Source organism: Mauremys mutica, chromosome 8 (genome assembly GCF_020497125.1).
Source record: "Mauremys mutica isolate MM-2020 ecotype Southern chromosome 8, ASM2049712v1, whole genome shotgun sequence".
NCBI lineage: Eukaryota > Metazoa > Chordata > Testudines > Geoemydidae > Mauremys > Mauremys mutica.
Window position 1 is genome coordinate 37,937,102 of NC_059079.1, and position 25,921 is coordinate 37,963,022.

A 25,921-nucleotide genomic window follows, 5' to 3' on the forward strand; every position below is an offset into this window, starting at 1 on the left:
ATAAGGGAGCATTGCACAAGTTCCTCTTCTCCGCCTCCTCCCCCTCCCTCCCAGCGCTTCCCCCACCGGCACTTAGGACTTTCTGGGTGGGAGGGAGAGGAGCAGGGAAGCACCATGTCTCCATTCCTCCCCCTCCCTCCCAGAAAGTCCTAAGTGCCACCAAACAGCTGTTTGGTGGCACTTAGGACTTGGGCGGGGGGGGAGGGGGAGAAGGAGTGGGGATGTGGCTGCTCTGGAGAGGAGGTGCAGTGGAGGTGGGAAGAGGTGAGCCTGGAGTGGAGCAAGGCCAGGAAGAGGCAGGCCTGGAGCATTCTCCCCGGCAAAGTCGGTGCCTGTTCTTCCCTGGGGAAGCTGCTGCTGCGAAGGTGTTTCCTGGCGTCCTTGCCTGCAGTGGGCTGTGCATGTGTGGGGTAAGCCAGGGGCACTTCCCAACCACAGTACAGTACAGTATATGATGCCTTTTGTCTGCCCATAAAAAGTTTCCTTGGAACCTAACCCCCCACATTTACATTAAATCTTATGGGAAAATTGGATTCGTTTACCATTGTTTCACTTAAAGTTGCATTTTTCAGGAACATAACTACAACGTTAAGTGAGGAGTTACTGTAGTAGTATGATGTTTAGTATTGGTAGCTCAGTTATTTGGCAGGAAACTTCATGGTAAATCAATTAGTTTTATTTAGTGTTGTTATAGTCATTTGTAACATTAGTTGGCCCCTTTCTGCTTCCCATGACTTGTTAGCATGAATGATTACTTGCATTGTACTTTGCCTGTTCATCTGTGTAATATAGAATCATAGAACTGGAAGGGACCTTGAGAGGTCATCTAGTCCAATCCCCTGCCTTGAGGGCAGGACTAAGTATTATCTAAGCCCTCCCTAGGCAATTTATTCTAGTGCTTAACCACTCTGATAGTTAGGCTGGACATTAGGAAAAACTTCCTAAGTCCTTGCTGCAATTTAAGCCCATTGCTTCTTGTCCTATCCTCAGAGGTTAAGAAGAACAATTTTTCTCCTTTCGCCTTGTAACAACCTTTTATGTACTTGAAAACTGTTATCATGTCCCACCTCAGTCTTCTCCTCTCCAGATTAAATAAAGCCAATTTTTTAAATCTTCCATCACAGGTCATGTTTTCTAGACTTTTAATAATTTTTGTTGCTCTTCTCTGGACTTTCTCCAATTTGTCCACATCTTTCCTGAAATGTGGCACCCAGAACTGGACACTTCAGTTGAGGCCTAATCAGCGCGGAGTAGAGTGGAGGAATTTCTTCTCAGGTCTTACAGTACTCCTGCTAATACATCCCAGAATGATGTTTGCTTTTTTTTGCAATAGTGTTACATGTTGACTCATATTTAGCTTGTGATCCAGTATGACCCCCAGACCCTTTCTGCAGTTCTCCTTCCTAGGAAGTTGTTTCCCATTTTGTATGTGTGCAACTGATCATTCCTTCCTAAGTGGAGTACTTTGCATTTCCTGATTGAATTTCATCCTATTTACTTAGACTATTTCTCCAGTTTGTCTAGATCATTTTGAATTTTAATCCTGTCCTCCAAAGCACTTGCAACCCCTCCCAACTTGATATCACCCACAAACTTTATAAGTATACTCTCTATGCCATTATCTAAATCATTGATGAAGATATTGAAAAGAACCAGAACCAATCCCTGCGGGACCCCACTTGTTAGGTCCTTCCAGCATGACTGCGAACCACTGACAACTACTCTCTAGGAATGATTTTCAAACCAGTTATGCACCCACCTTATAGTAGCCCCATCTAGGTTGTATTTCCCTAGTTTGTTCATGAGAAGTTCATGTGAGAAAGTATCAAAAGCCTTACTAAAGTCAAGATATACCACATCTACCACTTCCCCCGTATCCACAAGGCTTGTTACCATATCAAAGAAAGCTATCAGGTTGGTTTGACACGATTTCTTCTTGACAAATCCATGCTGACTGTTATTTATCACCTCATTATCTTCTAGGTTTCTGCAAATTGATTTCTTCATTATTTGCTCCATTATCTTTTCGGGTATAGAAGTTAAGCTGACTGATCTGTAATTCCTGGGGTTGTCTTTATTGTCCTTCTTATAGATGGGCACTATATTTGCCCTTTTCCCACTCTTCTGGAATCTCTCCCGTCTCCCATGACTTTTCAAAGATAATTGCTAATGGCTCAGATATCTCCTCAGTCAGCTCCTTGAGTATTCTAGGATGCATTTCATCAGGCCCTGGTGATTTGAAGACATCTAACTTGTCTAAGTAATTTTTGATTTGTTCTTTCCCTATTTTAGACTTTGATCCTATCTCATTTTCACTGGTATTCACTGTTAGACATCCAATCGCCACCAACCTTCTTGGTGAAAACCAAAACGAAGTCATTAAGCACCTCTGCCATTTCCACATTTTCTGTTATTGTCTTTCCCCCCTCATTGAGTAATGGGCCTACTCTGTCATTGGTCTTCCTCTTGCTTCTAATGTATTTGTAAAATGTTTTCTTGTTACCCTTTATGTCCCTAGCTAGTTTGATCTCATTTTGTGTGTTGGCCTTTCTAATTTTGTCCCTACATACTTGTGTTATTTGTTTATATTCATCCTTTGTAATTTGACTGAGTTTCCACTTTTTGTAGGACTCTTTTTTGAGTTTTAGATCATTGAAGATCTCCTGGTTAAGCCAGGGTGGTCTCCTGCCATACTTCCTATCTTTCGCAGTGGGATAGTTTTCTCTTGTGCCCTTAATAATGTCTCTTTGAAAAACTGCCAACTGTTTTCAATTGTTTTTCCCCTTAGACTTGCTTCCCATGGGATCTCACCTACCAACTCTGAGTTTGCTAAACTCTGCCCTTTTGAAATCCACTGTCTTTATTGTGCTGTTCTCCCTCCTACCATTCCTTAGAATCATGAACTCTACCATTTCATGATCACTTTCGCCCAAGCCAAACAGCAAAAATTAAGTTGTTTGTACACAAATGCGAGGAGCCTAGGTAACAAAATGGAGGAACTAGAGTTACTGGTGCAGGAAGTGAACCCAGATATTATAGGGATAACAGAAACATGGTTGAATAGTAGTCATGACTGGAGTACAGGTATTGAAGGGTATGTGCTGTTTAGGAAAGACGGAAATAAAGGCAGAGGTGGTGGAGTAGCATTGTATATCAATGATGAGGTAGACTGTAAAGAAATAAGTGATGGAATGGAGTCTGTCTGGGCAAAAATCACATTGGGGAAGAAAGCTACTAGAGCCTCCCCTGGGATAGTGCTTGGGGTGTGCTATAGACCACTGGGATCTGATCTGGATATGGATAGAGACCTCTTTTTAATGTTTTTAATGAAGTAAATACTAATGGGAATTGTGTGATCATGGGAGACTTTAACTTCCCAGATATAGACTGTGGGACAAGTGCAAGTAATAATAATACGGTTCAGATTTTCCTGGATGTGATAGCTGATGGATTCCTTCACCGAGTAGTTGCTGAGCCAACAAGAGAGGATGTCATTTTAGATTTGGTTTTGTTGAGTAGTGAGGACCTCATAGAAGAAATGGTTTTAGGGGACAACCTTGGTTCGAGCCATCATGAGCTAATTCAGTTCAAACTAAATGGAAGGATAAACAAAAATAGATCTGTGAATAGGGTTTTTTTATTTCAAAAGGGCTAACTTTAAAAAATTAAGGAAATTAGTTAGGGAAGCAGATTGGACTGAAGAACTTGTGGATCTAAAGGAGCAGGAGGCCTGGAATTACTTCAGATCAAAGTTGAGGAAATTATCAGAAGCCTGCATCCCAAGAAAGGGAAAAAAATTCATAGGCAGGAGTTGTAGACCAAGCTGGATGAGCAAGCATCTCAGAGAGGTGATTAAGAAAAAACAGAAAGCCTACAAGGAGTGGAAGATGAGAGGGATCAGCAGGGAAAGCTGCCTTATTGGGGTCAGAACCTGTAGGGATAAAGTGAGAAAGGCCAAAAGCCATGTAGAGTTGGACCTTGCAAAGGGAATTAAAACCAATAGGTTCTATAACCAGGACCAGCTCTAGGCACCAGTAAAGCAAGCACGTGCTTGGGGCGGCACGTTCCCAGGGGCGGCATTCTGGTTGTTGGCTGGGTTGGGCTGCGTGTCGTGCAGCAGCAGGGCCAGCAGCCAGAGCAGCGCAGAGGCGCGGGGATGCACGGGCCGGGAGCGCGGCAGCGAGCAAACGATGGCCAGGTAGTGCTCAAAGCTGAGGCAGCCCAGGCAGAAGGCGGAGGCGAACATGTTGAGCAGCACCAGGTAGCTGCTGAGCTTTCACAGCGCTGAGCCGAAGGGCCAGTGGAAGCGCAGCGCCGTGTAGGCGGCCCACAGCGGCAGGGTCACCACAAAGGCTAGGTCGGCCAGCACCAGGTTGCCAATGTAGGTGTTGGTGGAGCGGTGTGTGCTTGGCCCGCGGGGCCCCCCCACATGATGAAGATCACCAGCCTGCTGCCCGACAACCACAGCACGAAGACCAGCATGTAGAGCACAGGCAGCAGCGAGGACACTTTCCAGTCCACTGGCCACTCACACTGCGTGCCTGGCCTGCTCTCGTTCACCTCTCCATAGTAATATTAGGGCTCACTGCCCAGCGGGTCTGTGGCCACATCCTCCATGACTCCGCATTGTGCCCCCACCCCCTGGGCACAGGGGGGTCCCGCCACTGCCCCCACCCCCTGCGGCGCACCCGGAGAGCCACCCCCAGCTGCCGCTCTGCCAGCCCAGCCTGCCGGGGGCCAGGCTGTCCCAGGCCAGGGTCCTGCTCTCCTTCCCAGGCACACCCTGGTCCAGAATCCCAGCCCCTGACCCAGGCACATCACTTCCCCCCCCCCCACACCTTTCCAGAGGACCCCTGCCTCGCAGCACAGAGCGAAGCTTGAAGAGAGACCGAAAGGGTACAAGGGGGGTGCTCCTGTTTGCTTGGGTTGGGGGACGAGTAGAATCCTGGGGGAGCCAAAACAAAATACAAAACAAAAATAACCATTGCAAAGTGCAAACGTGTAAAAGCCAAAAAAAAAAAAAAAGGTGGGGCGGGGGGCTTCCAAATGTTTTTGGCTTGGGGCAGCAAAAAACCTAGAGCCGGCCCTGTCTATAACCATATAAATAAGAAGAAAACAAAGAAAGAAGAAGTGAGACAGCTAAACACTGAGGATGGGGTGGAGGATAAGGGTAATCTAGGCATGGCCCAATATCTAAACAAATACTTTGCCTCAGTCTTTAATTAGGCTAATGAGGAGCTTAGGGATAATGGCAGGATGACAAATGGAAATGAGGATATGGAGGTAGATATTACCACATCCGAGATAGAAGCCAAACTCGAACAGCTTAATGGACTAAATCAGGGGACCAGATAATCTTCATCCAAGAATATTAAATATTAAACATGAAATTGCAAGCCCATTTGCAAGATTTTTTTTAATGGATCTGTAAACTCAGGGGTTGTACTGTATGACTGGAGAATTGCTAACATAGGTTCTATTTTTAAGAGAGGGAAAAAATGTGATCCGAGTAACTACAGGCCTGTTACTTTGACATCTGTAGTATGCAAGGTCTTAGGAAAAATTTTGAAGGAGAAAGTAGTTAAGGATGTTGAGGTCAGTGGTAATTGGGACAAAATACAATATGGTTTTACAAAAGGTAGATCATGCGAAACCAACCTGATCACCTTCTTTGAGAAGGTAACAGATTTTTTAGACAAAGGAAATGCAGTGGATCTAATTTACCTCGATTTCAGTAAGGCATTTGATACGGTTCCACATGGGGAATTATTAGTTAAATTGGAAAAGATGGGGATCAATATGAAAATTTGAAAGGTGGATAAGGAACTGGTTAAAGGGGAGACTACAACGGATCATTCTGAAAGGTGAACTGTCAGGCTGGAAGGAGATTACTAGTGGACTTCCTCAGGGTTTGGTTTTGGGACCAATCTTATTTAATCTTTTTATTACTGACCTTGGCACAAAAAGTGGGAGTGTGGTAATAAAGTTTGTGGATGACACAAAGCTGGGAGGTATTGCCAATACAGAGAAGGACCAGAATATCATACAGGAAGATCTGGATGACATTGTAAATTGGAGTAATAGTAATAGGATATAATTTAATAGTGAAAAGTGCAAGGTCATGCATTTAGCAATTAATAACATGATTTTTTTGTTATAAACTGTGGACTCATCAGTTGGAAGTAACAGAGGAGGAGAAGGACCTCGGAGTATTGGTTGATCACAGGATGACTATGATCCACCAATGTGATATGGCTGTGAAAAAAGCTAATGCAGTCTTGGGATGCATCAGGCGAGGTATTTCCAGTAGAGATAGGGAGGTGTTAGTACCGTTATACAAGGCACTGTTGAGACCTCATCTGGAATACTGTGTGCAGTCTCTGGTTTGGTGGTCTGTAGTAGACCCCTACCATAACATCACCCTTGTTTTTTCTCACTTTTATCCTTATCCAGAGACTTTCAGCAAGTCTGTCTCTTATTTGTGTCTCAACCTCAGTCCAAGTGTATACATTTTTAATATGTAAGGCAACACCACCTCTCTTTTTTCCCTACCTGTCCTTCCTGAGCAAGCTGTACCCTTCTATACCACTATTCCAGTCATGCGTATAATGTTGTCATGCGTGTATAATGTTGTCACAATGCTTTCTCTTTTACCTTTTCATTGGGGCACTCCTTGTTTCAGTATTCTCTTCTTGCACTCACCACTTCTCTTTTTAATATTCCTGAAACAGTGTTTCTCAGACTGTAAAGCTGGCCTTTCTGGAGAAGTTTCACAAAATGATATGTAGGTGAGCTGTAGTAAGTGTGGGAAGAGGAATACAACAATTCAGCTTGAACTATTCAAATCTAATGAAGGATATTGAATAATTTTGGATAATCAGAACACTGTCAGTGTGAGTGATAGACACAGGAGCAAGGAACCCAAAGTCAGATGATAGAAATTTGGATAATCGTGGTTAACTGTAGTCGTTGTTGTTTAGTTCTTGCCAAAAATAGAACCCAGGATTATTTTGTACGGACTCCTCTATATATGATTTCTCTCTCTGTAGCGGCCAAATTGAAAATGACCCAGCAAAAAAGGATCAGCCTGCCTGCATTCACATCATTGAGATATATTTCCCAAAACAATTTATTTTCTAATTTTCCCCCACAAAATACTTGTGTAATAATAAAAATCAGGTTTGCAGCATGAGAGGCCTCACTACTCTTTCAGCGTTTCAGAAAGAAATGCTGTGAGAGCTAGCAGAGCGCAGAGTACTGGGCTTCCTGATAGACAGTAGGCCAAATGTTCATTCCTGTGGAAAGTGTAAGTAAATAAGCTTTGTTTTGGGGGTTTTCTGTGAGGATCAGGGTAGGACAGAATCTTGTTCCTTCCTAAGCTGTATAGCACCAGTGGAGGTGCTCACATTGCTACTTCAGCAACTGCCACAGCCTTTGCACTCTCCGCCAGTTGAAGTTGGCAAGTCATGGAATTGCTGCTGATGCCCCTGCTTTCAAAATCCCTTGAGTGGTATGATATGAGGAGTCACCACATATCATTGTTCTATGGCATGCAGGACAGGGACTAAGTTCTCCTGTGCAGCATCTCTGCAGCTGGGACTCGCACTCAATGCTGGTTTTGCTGCTCTTGGAGCTTTCTGCAGATCTTCTACAGGAAGACCTTTAGTGAGCAAACAATGTATAGCTCACTAAAACTGGATAGAGTACATATAAAACACTTGATGAGGCCATACTACTCCGACATGAAACTGCTGCTGAGTCCCTCCTTCCTAAAGGATGTTGGGGGCCTTTTGAAGGGCCACTTCTGGAAAATTCTGTGGAGGATTCCAGCCTCTTGATGCTCCTGCAAAAGGAGTTTGAGACCAATGCAGTGTAAGGCAAAGAAAGAAAGGTATGATTTTAACATTTGTTAAAATCCTAGTGTAGATAATGCATTTTGTAGTTTTAGCATGTTAGTTGGTTGAGGTAAACCCTGGCGAGAGCCTGGTTTTCCTCAACCAGCTGACGTATGAAAACTGCAATTGCCTTGTGTGTGCTAGGATATTTACACAGGGTTAAAAACACACTTTTTCCCTCATGAAGTCAAAGTACCTATGCCACCAAATTCCTAGCTTTGATTAGCCCCTCCCTCTGCCTGAGGTGCTGCTGGCAGCCACTGCTATTTTATTGTCTTGCAAAGTGCTGAGCAGACTAGCAACTCACCTAAGCATATGCTTGACTCCAAGCATGTGAGTAGTTCCACTGAAGCCAATGAAACTATTCAGATGCTCAAAAGTTCAGTACCCATTTATGTTTCAATGGATCCAAGTCCAATTTGCACTGAGTTGTACAAGCTGATATGTGATCCTTCTGGAAAAGAAGAAGAAAGACACAAAGCAAAGCTAATAAGCTTACTGGCAAGTTGGAAAGGTGAATACGTGGGTGATTTATTGGAATATGTAAGTTCAATTGTTACACAATTCCTGGCATGTGACGTATCTGATATATAGAACCAGCCCTACCGCCTAGAATTCAATGAGATTATTGTGTACAAACCTGTGTTGCTGAACACTGCTGAGGCCACTTTTTTCATGGAATCTATCCTAAATTCAACTCTTAACTCCGAGAACATTTTTTCTCTCTATATCACTGACCATACTTAGGGTTGTTGTGGTTTTTTTTTTGTTTTTTGTTTTGGGTTTTTTTTGGGTTTTTTTGTGCATCATTTGTAAAACTGTGTGGCTTCTTCAGGGAATTATGAAATGCAAATATGACATTCTACTGCTACTACCGTTTTGAGGCACTTTATCCAATTTAAAAATCTGCTTGGAAGGAGTGTGGGGGGGAAGAATTGGTTGAAAAAAATAACCCAAGGATTTGTAACCAATTTTAAGGAGGCAAGCTTAAATAAATTGATGTTACCATCTTAAAATTTCTGTTTTCCGGAATCATGGCAGCTAATGAACAGAAGATTGTACTACAAAACAACCATTTCTGTATGCATTTTTCACATTTGTCTAGTGTATGTTTGTTTTGTTTTTAATGGAAAAGTTTTTGTGATGGTATTTGTGATGCTGAATATTAACCTGACAGTCGTGATAGCTAAACCATTAGTGCTATTTTTAAATTACTTAATAAAATGATGTGTTTCAATAAATGGAAATGGGCAGTATTTACTGATAATATGACCCATTTTAAAGATCATCCCAGAGCACTGTTCAAAACTCCATTTGTAGGGATGACATATATTTCAGTATTGCTTTGCTAGTTCCCAGAATACAGAAGTTCACGATCAAAGGATTCTGCAAAGGTCTTTATTCTAATTTATATGTATTTATTTCAAAGGGAATTTGTTCAGAAGCATTTTGATTGTGAGTTTTAAAAGTTTTGGAAAAAACTTATCTGTAAATGTATTTTAGGAGAAATACATATTCTCTTTAACCATCTAATGGTGATTGTGTTGCCAGATCCCAAACACTCCTTGTTAAAAGGAAGGGTGGGTACCGTAGAAGGTAGGAGGAATTGTTTGGTGTGAATGAAAATGAGAATTGGCAAAACTCTCATATTAATATGCAAGATCACCTTCATCCAAAAAAAGAATAAGAAAATATGGTGGCTTGGAATTCATACAATGTAATATGAAATTAATTTCATAGAATACTACTGGGTTTCAGCCCTAAGATCTGCTGGCTTCAGAAGCAATCTAATACAACGTGGACATGCTGTAATCCCACACCTATGAAAATTAAAACGGGGAAATATTAGGTCTCTTCTATACTGAGAAAATTAGCTCCTCTGTTTCACCATCAGTGTAGCTTCACTATGCCAGCAACAGTGAAGGCTGTAGTGTAGACAGGACTCAGATGTTTGTCAACTGTATAGCCTCCACCATTGCTACTACAGGTGGAAAGTTATCCAAGTTTTCTTTGTGTAGACAGCCTAAGAATAATGTGCTTATCTCTCAAACTCCAATGCTGCCTTCTACACCATTCCAGGTGTCAAAAATTCCAAGTACAGAAATCTTCAGCTTTACCTTAACATCTTCTCTAAAATAGTACATCTCCAATGCATTGAAGATATAAAAATGTTGGAGTAGCATAAAACTTAATTTAATATCAAATTATGTAAATAAATGATATTGTAGTAACATTCATTTTCATATTTAGTTAAATAACTCAGTTTTTGCATTTATCTAAAACTGCTAAAAAATCTTCAATCTACCTTACCCGATTGCCACAGCGTTGAGGTCAGACTTGCTGCAAAGTACATAGGGCCTTTATATTGCTCAATTCTGGTTGATGATCAACCAGTTAATTTTCAACACCAGTAGTCTTGTATTACCTCTTACTCCAGAAGTTTTTCTACTTAATTTATTCCAGTAAATAGCACAAACAGTACAAATGGGCTTTTACAAAAATGTATGCAGCCAGATACTACATGTTGTAAATAATCTTAGTGCCCAGAGAACAGAAATGCAGTTAATCTCCATCTGTGGCTGAATGGTTACAAATCTTGTCAAATTTTTGTTGTTTCCTTAAGTACCCACATTTTATAGCCACTTTACATACTTACCTGGAAAAAATCCATCTAAACTCTGAGACACCATATCTATGGGTACGTCTACACTACGGGATTATTCCGAATTTGCATAAACCGGTTTTGTAAAACAGAATTTATAAAATCGGGTGGAGTGCGGCCATACTAAGCACATTAAATCGGTGGTGTGCGTCCATGGTCCGTGGCTAGCGTCGATTTCTGGAGCGTTGCACTGTGGGTAGCTATTCCCTAGCTATCCCATAGTTCCCGCAGCCTCCCCCGCCCCTTGGAACTTCCGGGTTGAGATCCCAGTGCCTGATGGGGCAAAAATCATTGTCGCGGGTGGTTCTGGGTAAATGTCGTCAGTCACTCCTTCGTCTGGGAAAGCAACGGCAGACAAGCATTTCGCGCCTTTTTCCCCTGGATTGCCCTGGCAGATGCCATAGCATGGCAATCATGGAGCTTTTTTTGCCGTTTGTGACTCTCACCGTATGTGTACTAGATGCCGCTCACAGAGGCGATTCAGCAGCGCTACACAGAAGCATGCTTTTGCTTTTGCATGACAGCAGAGATGGTTACTAGCCATATTGCACCATCCAAACCCTTCCATAAATTGGAACTGAGGATGATCATGGCTACCAGTCCTTTTGTACCATTTGCTGCTAGTGCCCCTGGTCAATCAGCCAGGGGCGCAAAAGCCAAGAGTGGTTACTAGCCATATTGCACCTTCCATCGTTTTGTACCATTGGCTGCTGTCATAAGTGCCCCTGGCCGATCAGCCAGGGGCGCAAAAGCAAAAATTGGGAATGACTCCCTGAGTCAATCCCTCCTTTTTGGTATCTAAAAATAGAATCAGTGCTGCCTAATATAGGCAAGAGTGCTAGAGAACCACCTGCTCTGTGTCAGAGCCCGCAGAAATTATTATCTGTATGCTATTCACAGGGGGTGCTCCTGTAACAACCCCACCTGTTGATTCCGTTCTTCCCCCAGCCTTTCTTGGCTACCGTAGCATTGTCCCCCCACTTGTGTGATGAATTAATAAAGAATGCAGGAATAAGACACACTGACTTGTTAGTGAGAAATGAGTGGAAGGCAGCCTCCAGTTGCTATGATAGTCCAGACAGGACATTAAGCAGTGTGTAGGAGAGAAGCCCAGCATCCCACTGCTAGTCCAGGGGCAACTGAATCTTTTCTTTACACATGAAGGGTGGGGGCTGATGGAGCTCAGCCCCCTGTTGCTATGATGAGGATGGTTACCAGCCATATTGCACCATCCATCCACCAGAAAAAATTAGGGCCAATAGGCTGATGACGAGGACGGTTACCAGTCCTTTTGTACCATCAGCTGAGGCTGATGATGAGGATGGATTTCCATCTTTTTGTACGATCAGCTTATGCTGATGATGAGGATGGATTTCCATCCTTTTGTACCATCAGCCGCCCATGGCGGGGGGGGAGCAAGGATGTTGGTGTTGAGTGCTGCACTATCGCGTCTATCTGCAGCATTCAGTAAAGATAGGGTGACATGTAAAAGAGTCAGAGGATTGTTTTACCTTTCGCTTCTGGGGGTGGGTGGGGGGTGGGTGAGTAGATTGCCAAGCTATGCCCTGACCCGCGGACACTGTGTTTGACCCTAGAAGCATTTGGAGCTCAGCCAAGAATGCAAATAATTTTAGGAGGCTGCAGGAACTGTGGGATAGCTTCAGTCCTCCAGTCCATGTGCATCCATTTGATTCTTTGGCTTTCCGTTACGCTTGTCACGCTGCAGTGCGCTGAGTCCCTGCTATGGCGTCTGTCTGGAGATTTTTAAAAAAGGATTCTGAATTTCATCTTCTGTAACGGAGCGCTGATAGAACGGATAGAACGGATTTGCCTGCCCTTACAGCGATCACATCCGCATGGTCCATGCGGGAGCTCTTTTTTTTTATTTTGATTTCGGACTGCATCGCCACCCGTGCTGATCGGAGCTCCACGCTGGGCAAACAGGAAATATTCAAAAGTTCGCGGGGCTTTTCCTGTTTACCTGACCACTGCATCCGAGTTCAGATTGCGGTCCAGAGCGGTCACTGGTGCACTGTGGGATAGCTCCCGGAGGCCAATACCGTCGATCAGCGTCCACACTAACCCTAATCCGATATGTTAATACCGATACTAGCGTTACTCCTCTCGTTAGGGAGGAGTACAGAAACCGGTTTAAAGAGCCATTAAAATCGATATAAGGTGCCTCCTAGTGTGGACGGTTTTGGCGTTAAATCGGTTTTACGCTCCTAAAACCGATTTAAACGCCTAGTGTAGACCAGGCTTAAATAAGACAGAATTATATTAATACAGCTGTGCAGATCTGGGTAAGAATAACTAGTTTTATAAAATATATTTTGACACAGAACTGCAGTCATTTTAAAATAGCTTTAATTTCAGGTGCAAATATTCAAAGGTACTTGCATATTTTCTACATGTTCAGCTTTACACACGACGCCTGATACTTGCAAGTCAAGATTTATATATCACCTGTGTGAGCATATGCACCTCTCCACCTTGTGCATGCATTGGGCATTGCATATATCAAGCACAGAAACTTAAAAATGTGAACCAGAATGACTTGTCTTGAATTTTACTCTTTGTTTATTCTACTTGTATGCTCATGGACTTCCCTTTTTTTATCTTTTTTAAAAGTATTATGATTTTGGTTCAATATACAAATAGCGAATGCTGTAATTGGTACGTTTTCCATGGAATGTAAAGTTGATGTGTCTTCAGTATGAATCTATTTGTATGTTAAGCATTCATAACTAATAACTAGGAGGAGTAGAAGAAAATGAGGTAACTATAATGTACTTAATTCCAGTGATACTGTTCTGGATTTCCTTGTTAACATGAAGCATTTTGCTAGTTCTCCTAAAACAGGCCTATTCATCTCTCTTGCCTTCTGTACTAGGTGCTGCTTAGCTCAGATCTGATAAATACAGTGCTTAAAGTGATGGTAGTAGCCAGAGGCCTATATACTTTGATTCCTGATGTTGATTCAGCTTCACTGGTGTAATCAGTATTAGCTTCAGTGAATTTTCATACTTTAGACAGGGCATTTAGGCTTTGCCACTTGCTGATGTATTTGCAGAATTGGGTCTTTGTTCTTTTCATCTTACTGATATGATGTAATTGAAGTTACACCTGTAGTTTCAGCGTTGGCCTTTCTCGAGGCTACATTGTTTGACAGATGAATTTTCAGTACAGGGATTAGGTTCATCAACACTGATTATAACTGGAGTTACTGTAAATGTAGTTAGTAACTATTGTACTGTGAAACATGTTAAACATGTGCATAAGTGTTGGCAGGTTTAGGGCCTCTCAACATTTCAAATGTTTCTAAAGTAGAAATTTGAGGGACTATCTTAGTGACTACTATTTGGTCTCTAATTGGTAAATTAGAAGATAATATGTAGAAATGTACAATGGGAGAACGTGCATTAATAGTTATTGTAAAGATGTCTGGGACATTTTTCATTACCCAGAGCAAATATAAGGAATATTTAATTTTAATACAATATCAGCATATTGTTTCTGACATCACTGCAATGTTTGTTGTCGGATCTATATTCTTCTTATCTATAATCATGTATTATGAAAAGCATTTAAGGTTTTTAGGCTTTTATATCCCTTTTTATTAACATTGTCAAATTAGATTTATTTCAATAGATCTTTGAATGTGCAAGGAACCATTCTATTCATGACTGCCATGTTCCTATACTAAACCTTATTATGTGGAATATTTACTTTCCATAATCTCTTAAGTATCAAAGTCCTATTTAAACATGTTTATTCCACCCTTGACTGGAATGAAGTCTTGCATAGTAATAATAAAAACTGAGTGAGAATCAAGAGCATTATTATTGCAGGTGTTTCTTATGTAATAAGGATTATTCTTCCTAAAACTTTGGTAGTATCACCATGCGTTATTTTACTACATACAGCCCCCTGGAAATGAATTCATTCTTTACACCATTGTTTTCTGATTAGGGAATTGGATAGACAAACTCTCTCTTAATTCCCTTCAGTGACTATGTTCCCTGGATACCCTTTAAAAATGCTAATTCACAGAGAAACTGTCTGGGTTTGGTTTTAACTTTTAATTTTTTTTCCTTTTTATTCTGTTTCAGGAAACTGAAAGTCAAGCAATGTCTACCAATTTAAAATACCTTTCCTTGGGGATCTTGGTCTTTCAGACCACTAGTTTAGTTTTGACTATGCGATATTCTCGGACATTGAAAGAGGAAGGACCTCGTTACTTATCCTCTACTGCAGTAGTTGTTGCTGAATTTTTGAAGATTATGGCCTGCATTTTATTGGTCTACAAAGACAGCAGTATGTTTAAGATTTTAATCTAGAAGTAGCTTTCCTATATTTTATCAATTGTTGTATTTCGGTGACAACTGCAAAAACAGGTGCTCGAATGCTGTGATGATAAGGAGCTATGCGAATGCCAAGATAGAGAGAACAAAAGATTGTTCTTCCCACATCAAAATATGTGAAAAGATCTAAAACCATTTCTATGAGAAAGTTAACCTACAAGCAGGGAAGACTTCTGTTTTGTACTTCATACCTAAGCACGCAATATAATCTTTTGTAAATTTTGTATAAATATATACCCAAAAGATTCCACTTGACAGGTCATGGATGTAGGGGCAAGAACTGTTGTCCTGGTAACAGGCCTGCACCTTCTGTTCACCCAGAAAGCATCTGTAGAGACGAATGAGTAGGAGCAGGAGAAAGGGAAGGCATAAAGCTCTAGATGTGCTTGAAGCATAAGTGACAGTTGCATGAGCCACAGTGAGGTCATTGCAAGCATGAAAGGAGAGAAGCTGTTTCAGTATTATAGAAAGAAGCACAATATCTAAGATCAAAATAACTTGCTGTATTTTCAAACTCACTTTAGTTCTCACATTGTATGTTTTATATAGCACAATCATTTTCCTCTTTCCAGAATCTCAATATCTTGTCCTTAGTTTCCAACCCTCAAACAAAAATCTTCCCATTTGGTTCAAGTGACACATCCATAAACACACAAGGGGTTTCATAAGCTTGGTATAAATTTAAAGAAAAGATTGAGCTGCAAAATGAAGCGATGTTGAAGTTTCAAGTGGAAACATTTCTACTTAATTGCTTTTTTCTTTTTTTTTTAGGAAGCCTTATTAAATTCTTAGTCACAGAAAGTGTAATCAGCATAGGATTTGTGAACATTATTTTGGATAATTGTTTCAGCTTTAGTATTTTGGGCTAATGCGGACACTTTGTATGATAGCAAAGTATCAGGAGTTGCATACCTTATAGAATCAATGTAAAAACCTGAGAAAGATCATACAGCATTTTGAGTTTTCTGAAGACAAAAGTTGTCATAAAAAGTGTGTAGCAATCTAAAAAAACGGTTACAATTTGTAGCCCTCCCGTTTTCCCTCTCTCTTTTTTTTTTTAATCTTTATCTCTTTTATTGTTTCTTTGAGTAGAGTGCAATTTACGGGCTCTGAACAGAGTGCTACATGATGAAATCCTTAACAAGCCTATGGAAACACTTAAACTTGCTATTCCATCAGGGATTTATACTCTCCAGAATAACTTGCTGTATGTAGCACTGTCAAATCTAGATGCAGCCACTTATCAGGTATTGTGTTTTTAGATTTTTCCATGATTGTACAGACAAAAAACGGGTTGTATAGTTATAACTTTATTTTGTCTTTTCAGGTCACATATCAATTAAAAATTCTTACTACAGCATTATTTTCTGTGTCCATGCTAAGTAAGAAATTAGGTGTATACCAATGGTTATCATTAGTGATTTTGATGACGGGAGTTGCATTTGTACAGGTAAATATAGTATGTGTCTAAGTTATTTGGGATTTCTTTTATTCTTTTTATTAAGGAACAGAAGTATTTGAATGTAGGTAATTATATTGTGCCCCCTGGAACTAATTGAGTCAAATACAAAGTTTCCAAAATTTCCAGGGTAGGATAGGAGAGTTTGCGGAGATGGATTACATTTTTTTTGTCTGCTCTGAAGTTTGAGAGTTACTTTTTATTTTTTTAACCTCTTACAGTTCTTAAGAAACTTTTCAATATGTCTTTGCCTACAGCCTTGCATCATTTTTATAAAATAATAAACATCATACACACAAACACTATATATAATACCTATCCTCCTGCCATTCATAAGATATCTTGGGTGAAATCCTGGCCTTGTAGAAGCTAATGAGAGTTTTGCTGTTAATTTCAGTGAGCACAGAATTTTATCCCTTTATTCAACAAGATACAAAGGAAAAAATTTTAACGGTAGATTTGGTGAAATTTTCAAAAATATGTGATAACAGAATACAAGACTTTACAATCGTGCAATAAACCTCTCTGCATTTATCAGCAGTACAGACCCTTGATAGAAAACAAACGTGCATTCTATAAACATTAAAACTTAATTTTATGAAATAATTTGTATCATTTTTTTTAAAATGTACACACATTGTTTTGTTTTTACACTTAGTGGCCCTCAGATTCTCAAGCAACAACTACTAAAGAGTTGTCAGCAGGATCTCAATTTGTTGGTCTTATAGCAGTCCTTATAGCCTGCTTTTCAAGTGGATTTGCTGGGGTTTATTTTGAGAAAATTTTAAAAGAAACCAAACAGTCTGTCTGGATCAGAAACATCCAACTTGGTAAGTCCAGTTTTGGCCATTTAAAAAGGAGATACTGCATTCAGATGAACAGTGAACAAAATTCAGATATACAGTAAAATAAGTATAATCATATTTTATCATGCTGTGGATAATCAAATTATTACATAAACATTTAGTAAGTTTGATATCTATTTTTCTAACAGGAACACCAGGAGTTGCATCCTGCTCTAAACTCACTTATTGTATTTAACTTGCTAATTCAACATTTGTAAGTTTGTTTACTTTGATTTAAAATGGAAACTAATTGGTTCTAGAGAACAACTGGAATATAACCAGTTGAATTTGGACTGTGGAGCATTTGAAATAAGGGTATCCTAAGTGACTTATTTGAAAGATGGTGTGATTGTCTTATAAAGTAACTAAGTAATATGTGTCCAATAATATGAATCCAACACGTTTCATAAACACTGAATTGATTTAAAAAATATGGACACTATCTAACAAGGTTTTTATAGAATTTAGACATACAGTAGAACAAAATAAATGTTTAAATCTATATTTGTGTAAGAATTTAAAAATAAACATAACCCCTATATCTCTGACTATAGGAATTATAGATTGACATTTTTAAAGACACAGTGAACTCCTTCATTACCTGCATTTGTTCACATGTGTGAACTATGATCCTAGCTCTTCACTATCCTCATCTACTGCATGCTCTATCTCTCTCACACCACCCATCTCAAAAGTGGTTCTGAATCCCCTGGAAACTGGCTTTTGAAGATGACAGGGACAATCTGTTCTGAACTGGCTTTGAAACCAGTTTCTTCACGTGGGTGGAAAACAGCAATACCTCCCATTGTTCCCCTGCCTCTTAACGGGTCGTGGAAGGAGACACCCTTCTTCTAGTAGGCAGAGGATGGATTTATAATCTCCATCTATTGCAACTGTAGTCTAAGTATTTACATTTAAGTAAATGCTTCCATCAGGATTTGGACTCTTTTATTTTTCCTTTGAGCTCTCCTTGTTGCAGTGAAGTGAACTAAAAATATTCATAATTTCTCTAGAATATAGAGAAGAGTGTTATAAGATTTGAATACCCTTTGAAAAGGTATTTTAATTTAGGGAACTGCATATATTCTTACTCTTTCAAAACAGAGGGAAAATTAATGCACCTGTTTACTTATGGTTACTTACTGATGTATATATTTGAACAGTCATCTTAATTTATTTTCTGGTTCCTTTCCTCCTGCTTAACAGGAAAACAGGAGTCACTATACTTCTAACTGTCTACACACACACACGTCAGGTCTGAATACATGAGTTATGCTTACTGTCTCTTAGGGTCCCACAGATTTGATCTCACCCACCCTTTTCATGGCATAGAATTTGGGTGGAGGGTGAGAAACTTGCACTGAATCTTGGGTTTTCAGATGTGGACCACAATCATAATCCAAGTACTTCGTAGGGGAACCCATGTTTATTTGAACCAGGCCAAGTCTAAAATTTAACTAAAACTCTGGAGTCATCCTCACTGTAAGGAACTAACAGCAGAACACACATTTGAAATGATCGCAAAGTAAATATTCATAACTATGTTGAAAAGTGATGATTCTTTGATAAATTGTTCTTCAGATTTTCTTCTACAGTGCAGAAAGGAATCTACAAAAACAGTTTGATATTGTCCCTGGTCCGTCCCCCCCAATGTTCCATTACTTGGTATACAAGAACAATTACATTCTCAAAACAGGGTTTTAAAGTGCCTGTATGGGGTAATGATACATTGAGCTATGAGTTTAAATTTGAGGTTTATAATAGTGAAAGGCATGTCAGCTTTTTCAGAAAAATATTTAACATTTGCAGTTATTTTAACTTAAACTGATAGAATAATTTGAATAATGTCTGTTTCATTATGTTAAATGTTTAGAAAGTTTTTAAGTTTTCTATTCAGAAATTAAAGGAATATTAGTCAATTTCCTTTTTAAATATTTTTCTAAAATTTGTATAATACATGATCATGATCTAATAGATTTTTTTCTCATCATTTATTTCTGTAGTAGAAGTAATGCTCTAACACTTCCAACTCCAATACAAACACAACATTCAGGAGAAATTCTGTAACAACACACGAGTTTATGAAATAGAACTTTTTAAAAAATATAAGGAAACAAATTTTAAGCTTCTTAAAGGATTTTTTTATTTTGAAAATTATTTTCAGTTTATAATGAACCTTTGAGTATCTTTTTTAAAAATTATATCCATACACCAGAGTTATCTGCTTGTATGTAAAGCAATGTAGGCCAAGAATACATCGGTCTTATAACTGAAATGATCAAAATCTGTTATAAGAGGAAAAATTATTTAAAAAAAAAAAAAGCTCCTGTCAGATCCACTGGTTGATTTAAACATGGTTGTTATATTGCAAACCAAAGCCTGATATTGAAACTTGATTTACATGGGCAGACTCCAGTAGTCATGCAGATCCAGTTATAGGAATGGGGACCCTCCCCCCCCACCCTTTTTGTTTGTTTGTTTCAAGCTTTCAAGTCTGTCTTTTATCTTTTAGGATTTTTTGGTAGCATATTTGGATTGATGGGTGTGTACATATATGATGGAGAACTTCTGTCAAAGAATGGATTTTTTCAAGGATATAACAAACTTACCTGGATAGTTGTAGTTCTACAGGTAACGTATCTAAACCCATATGCCTACATAAAAGACACTTGGAATCTATTCCCCCATAAATGCTTGGGGAAGTTACACTGGTAGTTCCCATTAATGCTAATAGGAATTTTGCAAGGAAATGTCCCTTGCATCAGTGGCAAAACAGACCTCTAAATAGAGAAATTGCAAATTATTATCAATCCAAGCATTGAGTTATTAAACATTCTGCACAATAAAATTCTGTAACAATACTGATTTTGTAATATTAAAAACAGATTAATAAAGAAAATAAAACCTACCAGCAATTATACAACCCACCCTAATAACCAACTTTATGAGCCAAAAATGTACACTCACTCATTAGTAATGTCCTCTTGATAATATAATCGGTGATCATTATTCTATAGAAAGAGTTCTGTTGCCAATGGCTTTCATGGCGGGTGCAAGGATGTTTCGCGCCCTAGGCGAAACTTCCACCTTGCGCCCCTCCCCACCCCCCGAGCTCCCTGGCAGCCCTCTGCCCTAATCCCCCTTCCCCCCCCTGAGGCGCCCACCCCACGGCAGCTCCCCCCGGCCCGTGGAGCACGAGCATGCCGTCGCCGCTCCACTTCTCCCACCTCCCAGGCTTGTGGCGCCAATAATCTGGCGCTGCAAGCCTGGGAGGGAGAGAAGCAGAGTGGGGCGGCTCAGGGGAGGAGGTGGAGCAGGGGCGGGGAGCGGTTCCCCTGCATGCTGTGCGCCCCCCCCCCCTTACTTGCTGCAGGTGGTCCTCCCTGCACCCCCCTGCCCCCGGTCCCTCCACCTAAATGCCGGCGATGACTGGGGCGGCCAAAGATCTGGCCGCCGTGGTCGCCGCCGAAGGATCTGAAATGCCGCCCCCCAAATGCTAGCACCCTAGGCGACCGCCTAGGTCGCCTAATGTGTTGCACCGGCCCTGATTGCTTTCATCCACCATATCTACAACGGCATAAAATATACCTAGTGCCTTTATACATAGCTAAAACCTTTTTAAGAAATGTGTGCAAAGATATTGAAATAGATGTTACCACTGAAATAATCAATTACATTGAGTTTCAGGTAACAGCACCTTTTAATTCCTGTCTGTGGTCTTCTGAAGGAATGCCCTCTCAGGTCTCAGGCCTTTAGCCTTCAGCTCTCCTCTGATCAGGGGCCTGCAGCCCCACTATCTTCGGACCAGGATTTTAGGCTGCAGCTGCCTGTAGTTGCATTGTGATTCTCTGCAAGCATGTCTGGCCAGTGTCTAGCTCTTTCTCTCTGCTTTCTTGACAAGGACAATGTTCTTATCAGTGGTTAGTGTTCTTATTAGTGGTTACAAGTTACCACACAGCTCTTTCAAAGCAGAGCTCATTCAATCTAGGATAAAAAACGTTAAGAGAACATTTATAAAATGAAAACAGAATCTGAGGCACTTGGCCATAGCTCCCCATCAGTCCTGTGGAGACCCTGACAAGACTCCAGTCTTTAACTGCAACCCTTCCACATGGTTGGGTCCTCCCTTGTAGAAAAGGTCATGTCCTTTTGCCGAATCAAAAAGAAAACCTTTTAGTCTGTTTACACTCAGCCATATACCTCAAAGGCCTTTGTCTCCAAGCCTCCCAAAAACAGGTAAAACCAGTCATTGTCCCTTCCTCTTCAGGCAGCCCAAGCCTCAAGGGGCTGGGACTTTGCATTGCCAGCTTTGGGATTTTACAGTAATTGCCCTCTAGTAATTCCAGAATCCAAAGGAAGCCTCCCCCCTCACCCTGTGACTTAGGAACATACGAATACATATAGCATGTATTGATACAAAGGTCTATAAATATTCCACTGGCTCATATCTTGCTCATCTCATTATAATGGTCTTTGAAATTTTCATGTTTTCAGGGCCTGGCTCAAACACACTGATTAACGTTTCATAACTTTAAATACAATAGTCTGAAGATAAGCTTGTGTTTGCCATATCTGTCGTTTTAAAAAATATCTAAAATATGTGCTAATCTTAAATGTGTTTCAAACTTTTTGCAGGCACTGGGGGGCCTTGTGATTGCTGCTGTTATAAAATATGCAGACAATATTTTGAAAGGATTTGCAACATCTTTGTCAATTATATTGTCAACATTGATCTCCTATTTCTGGCTGCAAGATTTTGTCCCAACCAGGTGAGAGTTATTGTCCATGCATACATGAATATAAAAGTTGCTGAAAAATTAGATACTTAATGAGTATTGGTATATATAGAAGAATGGTTGAAATTATTTTTGAAGGGATTAGATGGATCCCTGAGCTAAAATACAGAGTTAAGGATTCTGAACTTCATTTAATAACATGATAGTTCATTACATTTTGCTTAAGTATTGTAGTATAGGTGACAATATTATGTTTTCTCTGAGAGCTCTCCAACCAGAGCCCAGGAAGTGATGTAGAAATGAACTTCCTGTTGCTGTTTTTCTCGAAGCACTCTGCCCTGATCTTTTCCCCTTCCCAACCCACATGCTTTTTAGCTTGCTCTTTTCCTTCCTCTCTCTTCCCTGTTTGCCACTCCCTGTTGTTTCAGCTTCCCCAAACCTTTGTTCAAGCATGTGGTTTCTCTCTGCCTGTCCTCCCCCCCACACCCTTTTTTAGTTTGTCCTCTCTTTATCATATCTTTATCTTTATCTGGTTCCACTTTTTTTTGTTTGTTTTTTATCTTTAGCTGGTTCAACCCCCCAAGTCCTCAGTTTTTGCCTTATCCCTCCAAAATTTCTGTCCTTTCCCCATTCCCAATTTTACACTTCACTGTTTTTTACTTCACTGTTGATAGGTTCAGGCTTCTTCGTTTCTTTCCATCTCTCTCTATTCTCATAGTTTAAGAATAATAGATGAGTAAGTTGCCAGTTCATTACAAATTGAAGGAACATATTTTCCCCCCACTAGAAATAACATAGAGAATGAATGTTATTTCTTCTGACCAGATAATATATACAATTGTACTGACTGAAAAGGGTTACTTTTTTTTCCCCCCTATTCCATTCAGTGTCTTTTTCTTTGGAGCCATTCTTGTGATAGCAGCTACATTCCTATATGGTTATGATCCAAAACCTGCAGGCAATCCTATCAAGGCATAGCAGATTTCGTTATCAGCCTGTTTCTCAAGACTGTGCATTAGGGACCTCAACAAGAATTCCTTATGAAAGATTTCATCATGCACTGGAAGGAAAGGATCACTACACTGAATCTGAGCAAGAACATGTTAATGGTTTTGGAGAACCAAAGGGTTAAAGACAGAAAATAATGTATGTAAAGCTGATTGGAAAAAAAAAAGGGGGGGGGGGAAAGCCTGGTGCAAGTTGCTTATAAAAACTTGAAAGGAACAAAATGTTTCCAAGTAACTACAATTAGGAATGTTTACAGCTTGAACTTGAGGTTATATTAGATGATTTTACTGTTTTGATTGCTGCAGAAATATATCCTATGCACTCTTTGCAAGAGCACATGACAATATTTGTCAGACTGTATCTGTTTTTGCAAATTGATTATATTTAATGTTAGTAAATGTGTTTTTAACTGTTTGTCTATAGAGATCAAATTGAATATAATGGTTTTGATTAGGGGTTCCTTATTAAAGCTGTGAAGACTGTGATTGAAAGACATTTTCACACATATCCAAGATTTTTATATTTATGGAAGGCTGATTTTAATAAACAGAAATCTGAATTCTGTTGCTTAATTATATAAAGTTTTTATAAGGTCAAGGTTCTGACCTAAATCTGTAAAAGAGAGAAATTCAGAGTTGGAGCTAGACATTCCAAACTTAACTAAGGTGGTCACTAGTATTATAAGCCATCTAATAACTCCACATGAACACACACCATAGATTCCAGCAATTACCCGGCACAATGGCATTGGTGTTAAAGATGGAGTGCTTGCTTGGATAACATTCATTCCTTTATCCATATTGATATAAATCAACTTCTTAGTATTACCTTAAAGTAGTTTTTATGGTTTGTTTCCTTTGGAGATTTTTTTTTTAAATTGTGTGTTTTTGTTTTTTGGAAACCTTAACAAATAAATGTTTTAAATTATTGTTATCTTTTACAGCTTGTTTTGGATCCATTATGATATATAATGTACCCAGCATATACCGTAATGTACCATATTACAAAGGTTTTTTTAAATGGGTGTTAACTCATAAGAACTCCTCCACGGCTGTTTCAGTACATTTTTATATAATGGCTTGCTTAGAGATTTTTTTGTTTCCGGTGTCACTGAACCAATAGACTAAATGAGTCTTCTGGATCTATTCAGTCTAGTGTTAGAATTACATAATTAGGAAACATGCTGATTATAGTAAACAAGAAAATCATGGGGAATAGTTACTGTGTAATAGATAAATAAAAACATATATTTATCCTTTTTTTACCTAAAAATACCAAAAGCAATTAGACCATGTTATGGACAAATCTCTTGCTAAATTATTTACGTATACCTATTTGTTCCACTCATATTGTTCCCTCTTCTCCCCCGCCCCCCAACCTTCCCCAAAGGCTTAAAAATAAATTGTTTTCATAAGATCTTTTATGACAAGTATTAATGTGGAGTAACTCCTCATCTAAGTATTACACTTGTGAAAGTATAAATTTTTAATAGAAATGTTGACAGTCCCTTACCTGTAGCATCACAGATAGTGAAAATCCAAGTATTTAATGTCACACATGTACGGGTCAGCAGAAATTAAAATTGTTATGACAGAAGAGTTTTAAAATTTTTTTACCAAAGTATTGCAACCAGTTTTCCAAAATGTTTTAGTGATGGACTAATAGAGAATTCCACAGAAAATGCTGTAAAATGCCATGAGATTTTAAAGTAAACTATTATAACAGAGAGGGCAAAAATCATTCTTATTTTCAGCAGGTAAGAATAATGCTTTTTTTCTAGGTAACGATATGGGTTTGACTTTAATCAAACTTTTGTGTTTACTACTAGGGAAATAGAATAGAGGACTCCCAAAATGCATGCAAGTGGTTGAACTAGAGATACTATTGGCTCTAAGATCTATGGATAATTGTTATGCTCTGTGATCTCCAGATCAAGGAATATCATACCTTCAAGACCGATCTTATAGGTTATCATAAAGTGATTTACAAACTGGATCACTTCACTCACCACTGAAATGTGCTGCTGAGGTAAAGTGTGGTAACTAGCAGTGCACAGCAATACTTACATAGCAGTTTAGGACAGGAAGTGAAGGATTCCTCATCTTCTTGAAACTGCATAAGGAATTTATATAGTTGGAATACAGTTACCTGAATTGGAACTTGGCCAGGACAATAATATCCTCAATTTCATGATATTTATAGCAGTGGTAATTAGCAGGTGACTTCTATTGACTAATCCATTGAGAAACTTCTTTCAGTTTGAAGAAAAGCAAGGGAAGGTGTTTTGGGGGAGGAACTAGAGTCAAAAGGCACTGCGTTGTCAGACCCTAGACAGTGATTGGCAGGGTCTGTTGTAAGAAATCCAGTCTTGCTCTTTCACCCAGGGCTGGACCAATATCACAACAAGCATCAGTTTAAAGGGAGGAACAGACACATATGACACTGTGAATAAAATGGGTCACCTCCAGGCTTTGGAAAACATCTCTCTGCTGCATTAAGGGGCATATCCTGTTCCTGAGATACATGAAACCAATGTGGTTGCTGTGGAAAGGAATAGGACAGGATTTGAAGTGGTTACACAGGTTGTCTGCATCTCATGGGTGAAGCAATGCTGTCCGGAGGGCACAGTTACACTTTCTCACAGGAATAGTTTCAGAGCCAGGTAGGATGACATGCAACTGTGGATCCACTGGCCAGCCATTCCTATGGAGAAAGCACAGGAATTGAAGAACCATGGCCATTGCAGAGCATTCAGAAGCCTGGAAAGTAGCAGGGACATGGTATGCTTTACACATATCCCAAAGCTAAATTTTAGCACACAGACTAGCTTTCTGACCCATCTTTTCATTCTTTAGAATAGCTGATTGATTAATTTAGTTTGTATATTTAGGTTGCTTATGTATACTTAGTACCAAGCTTTTATTTTAATATTTATAAAGTTATAACGCAGTA

General features: G+C 39.6%; 1 protein-coding gene across 3 annotated transcripts in view; it reads left to right on the plus strand.

Moving 5' to 3' along the window:
* Positions 1-23,898, plus strand: part of SLC35A3 (solute carrier family 35 member A3) — a 35,036-nt gene extending 11,138 nt beyond the window's left edge. For all 3 annotated transcript variants that reach the window (XM_045028358.1, XM_045028356.1, XM_045028357.1), the window contains 7 exons: positions 14,670-14,874; positions 16,014-16,168; positions 16,249-16,371; positions 17,039-17,210; positions 19,738-19,856; positions 21,861-21,994; positions 22,849-23,898. In XM_045028358.1, coding sequence (XP_044884293.1) covers positions 14,688-14,874; positions 16,014-16,168; positions 16,249-16,371; positions 17,039-17,210; positions 19,738-19,856; positions 21,861-21,994; positions 22,849-22,939 — 981 coding nt within the window. In that variant the 5' untranslated portion in view covers positions 14,670-14,687 and the 3' untranslated portion in view covers positions 22,940-23,898. The remainder of the gene's footprint in view (positions 1-14,669; positions 14,875-16,013; positions 16,169-16,248; positions 16,372-17,038; positions 17,211-19,737; positions 19,857-21,860; positions 21,995-22,848) is intronic.
* The last annotated feature ends 2,023 nt before the right edge of the window (positions 23,899-25,921 follow it).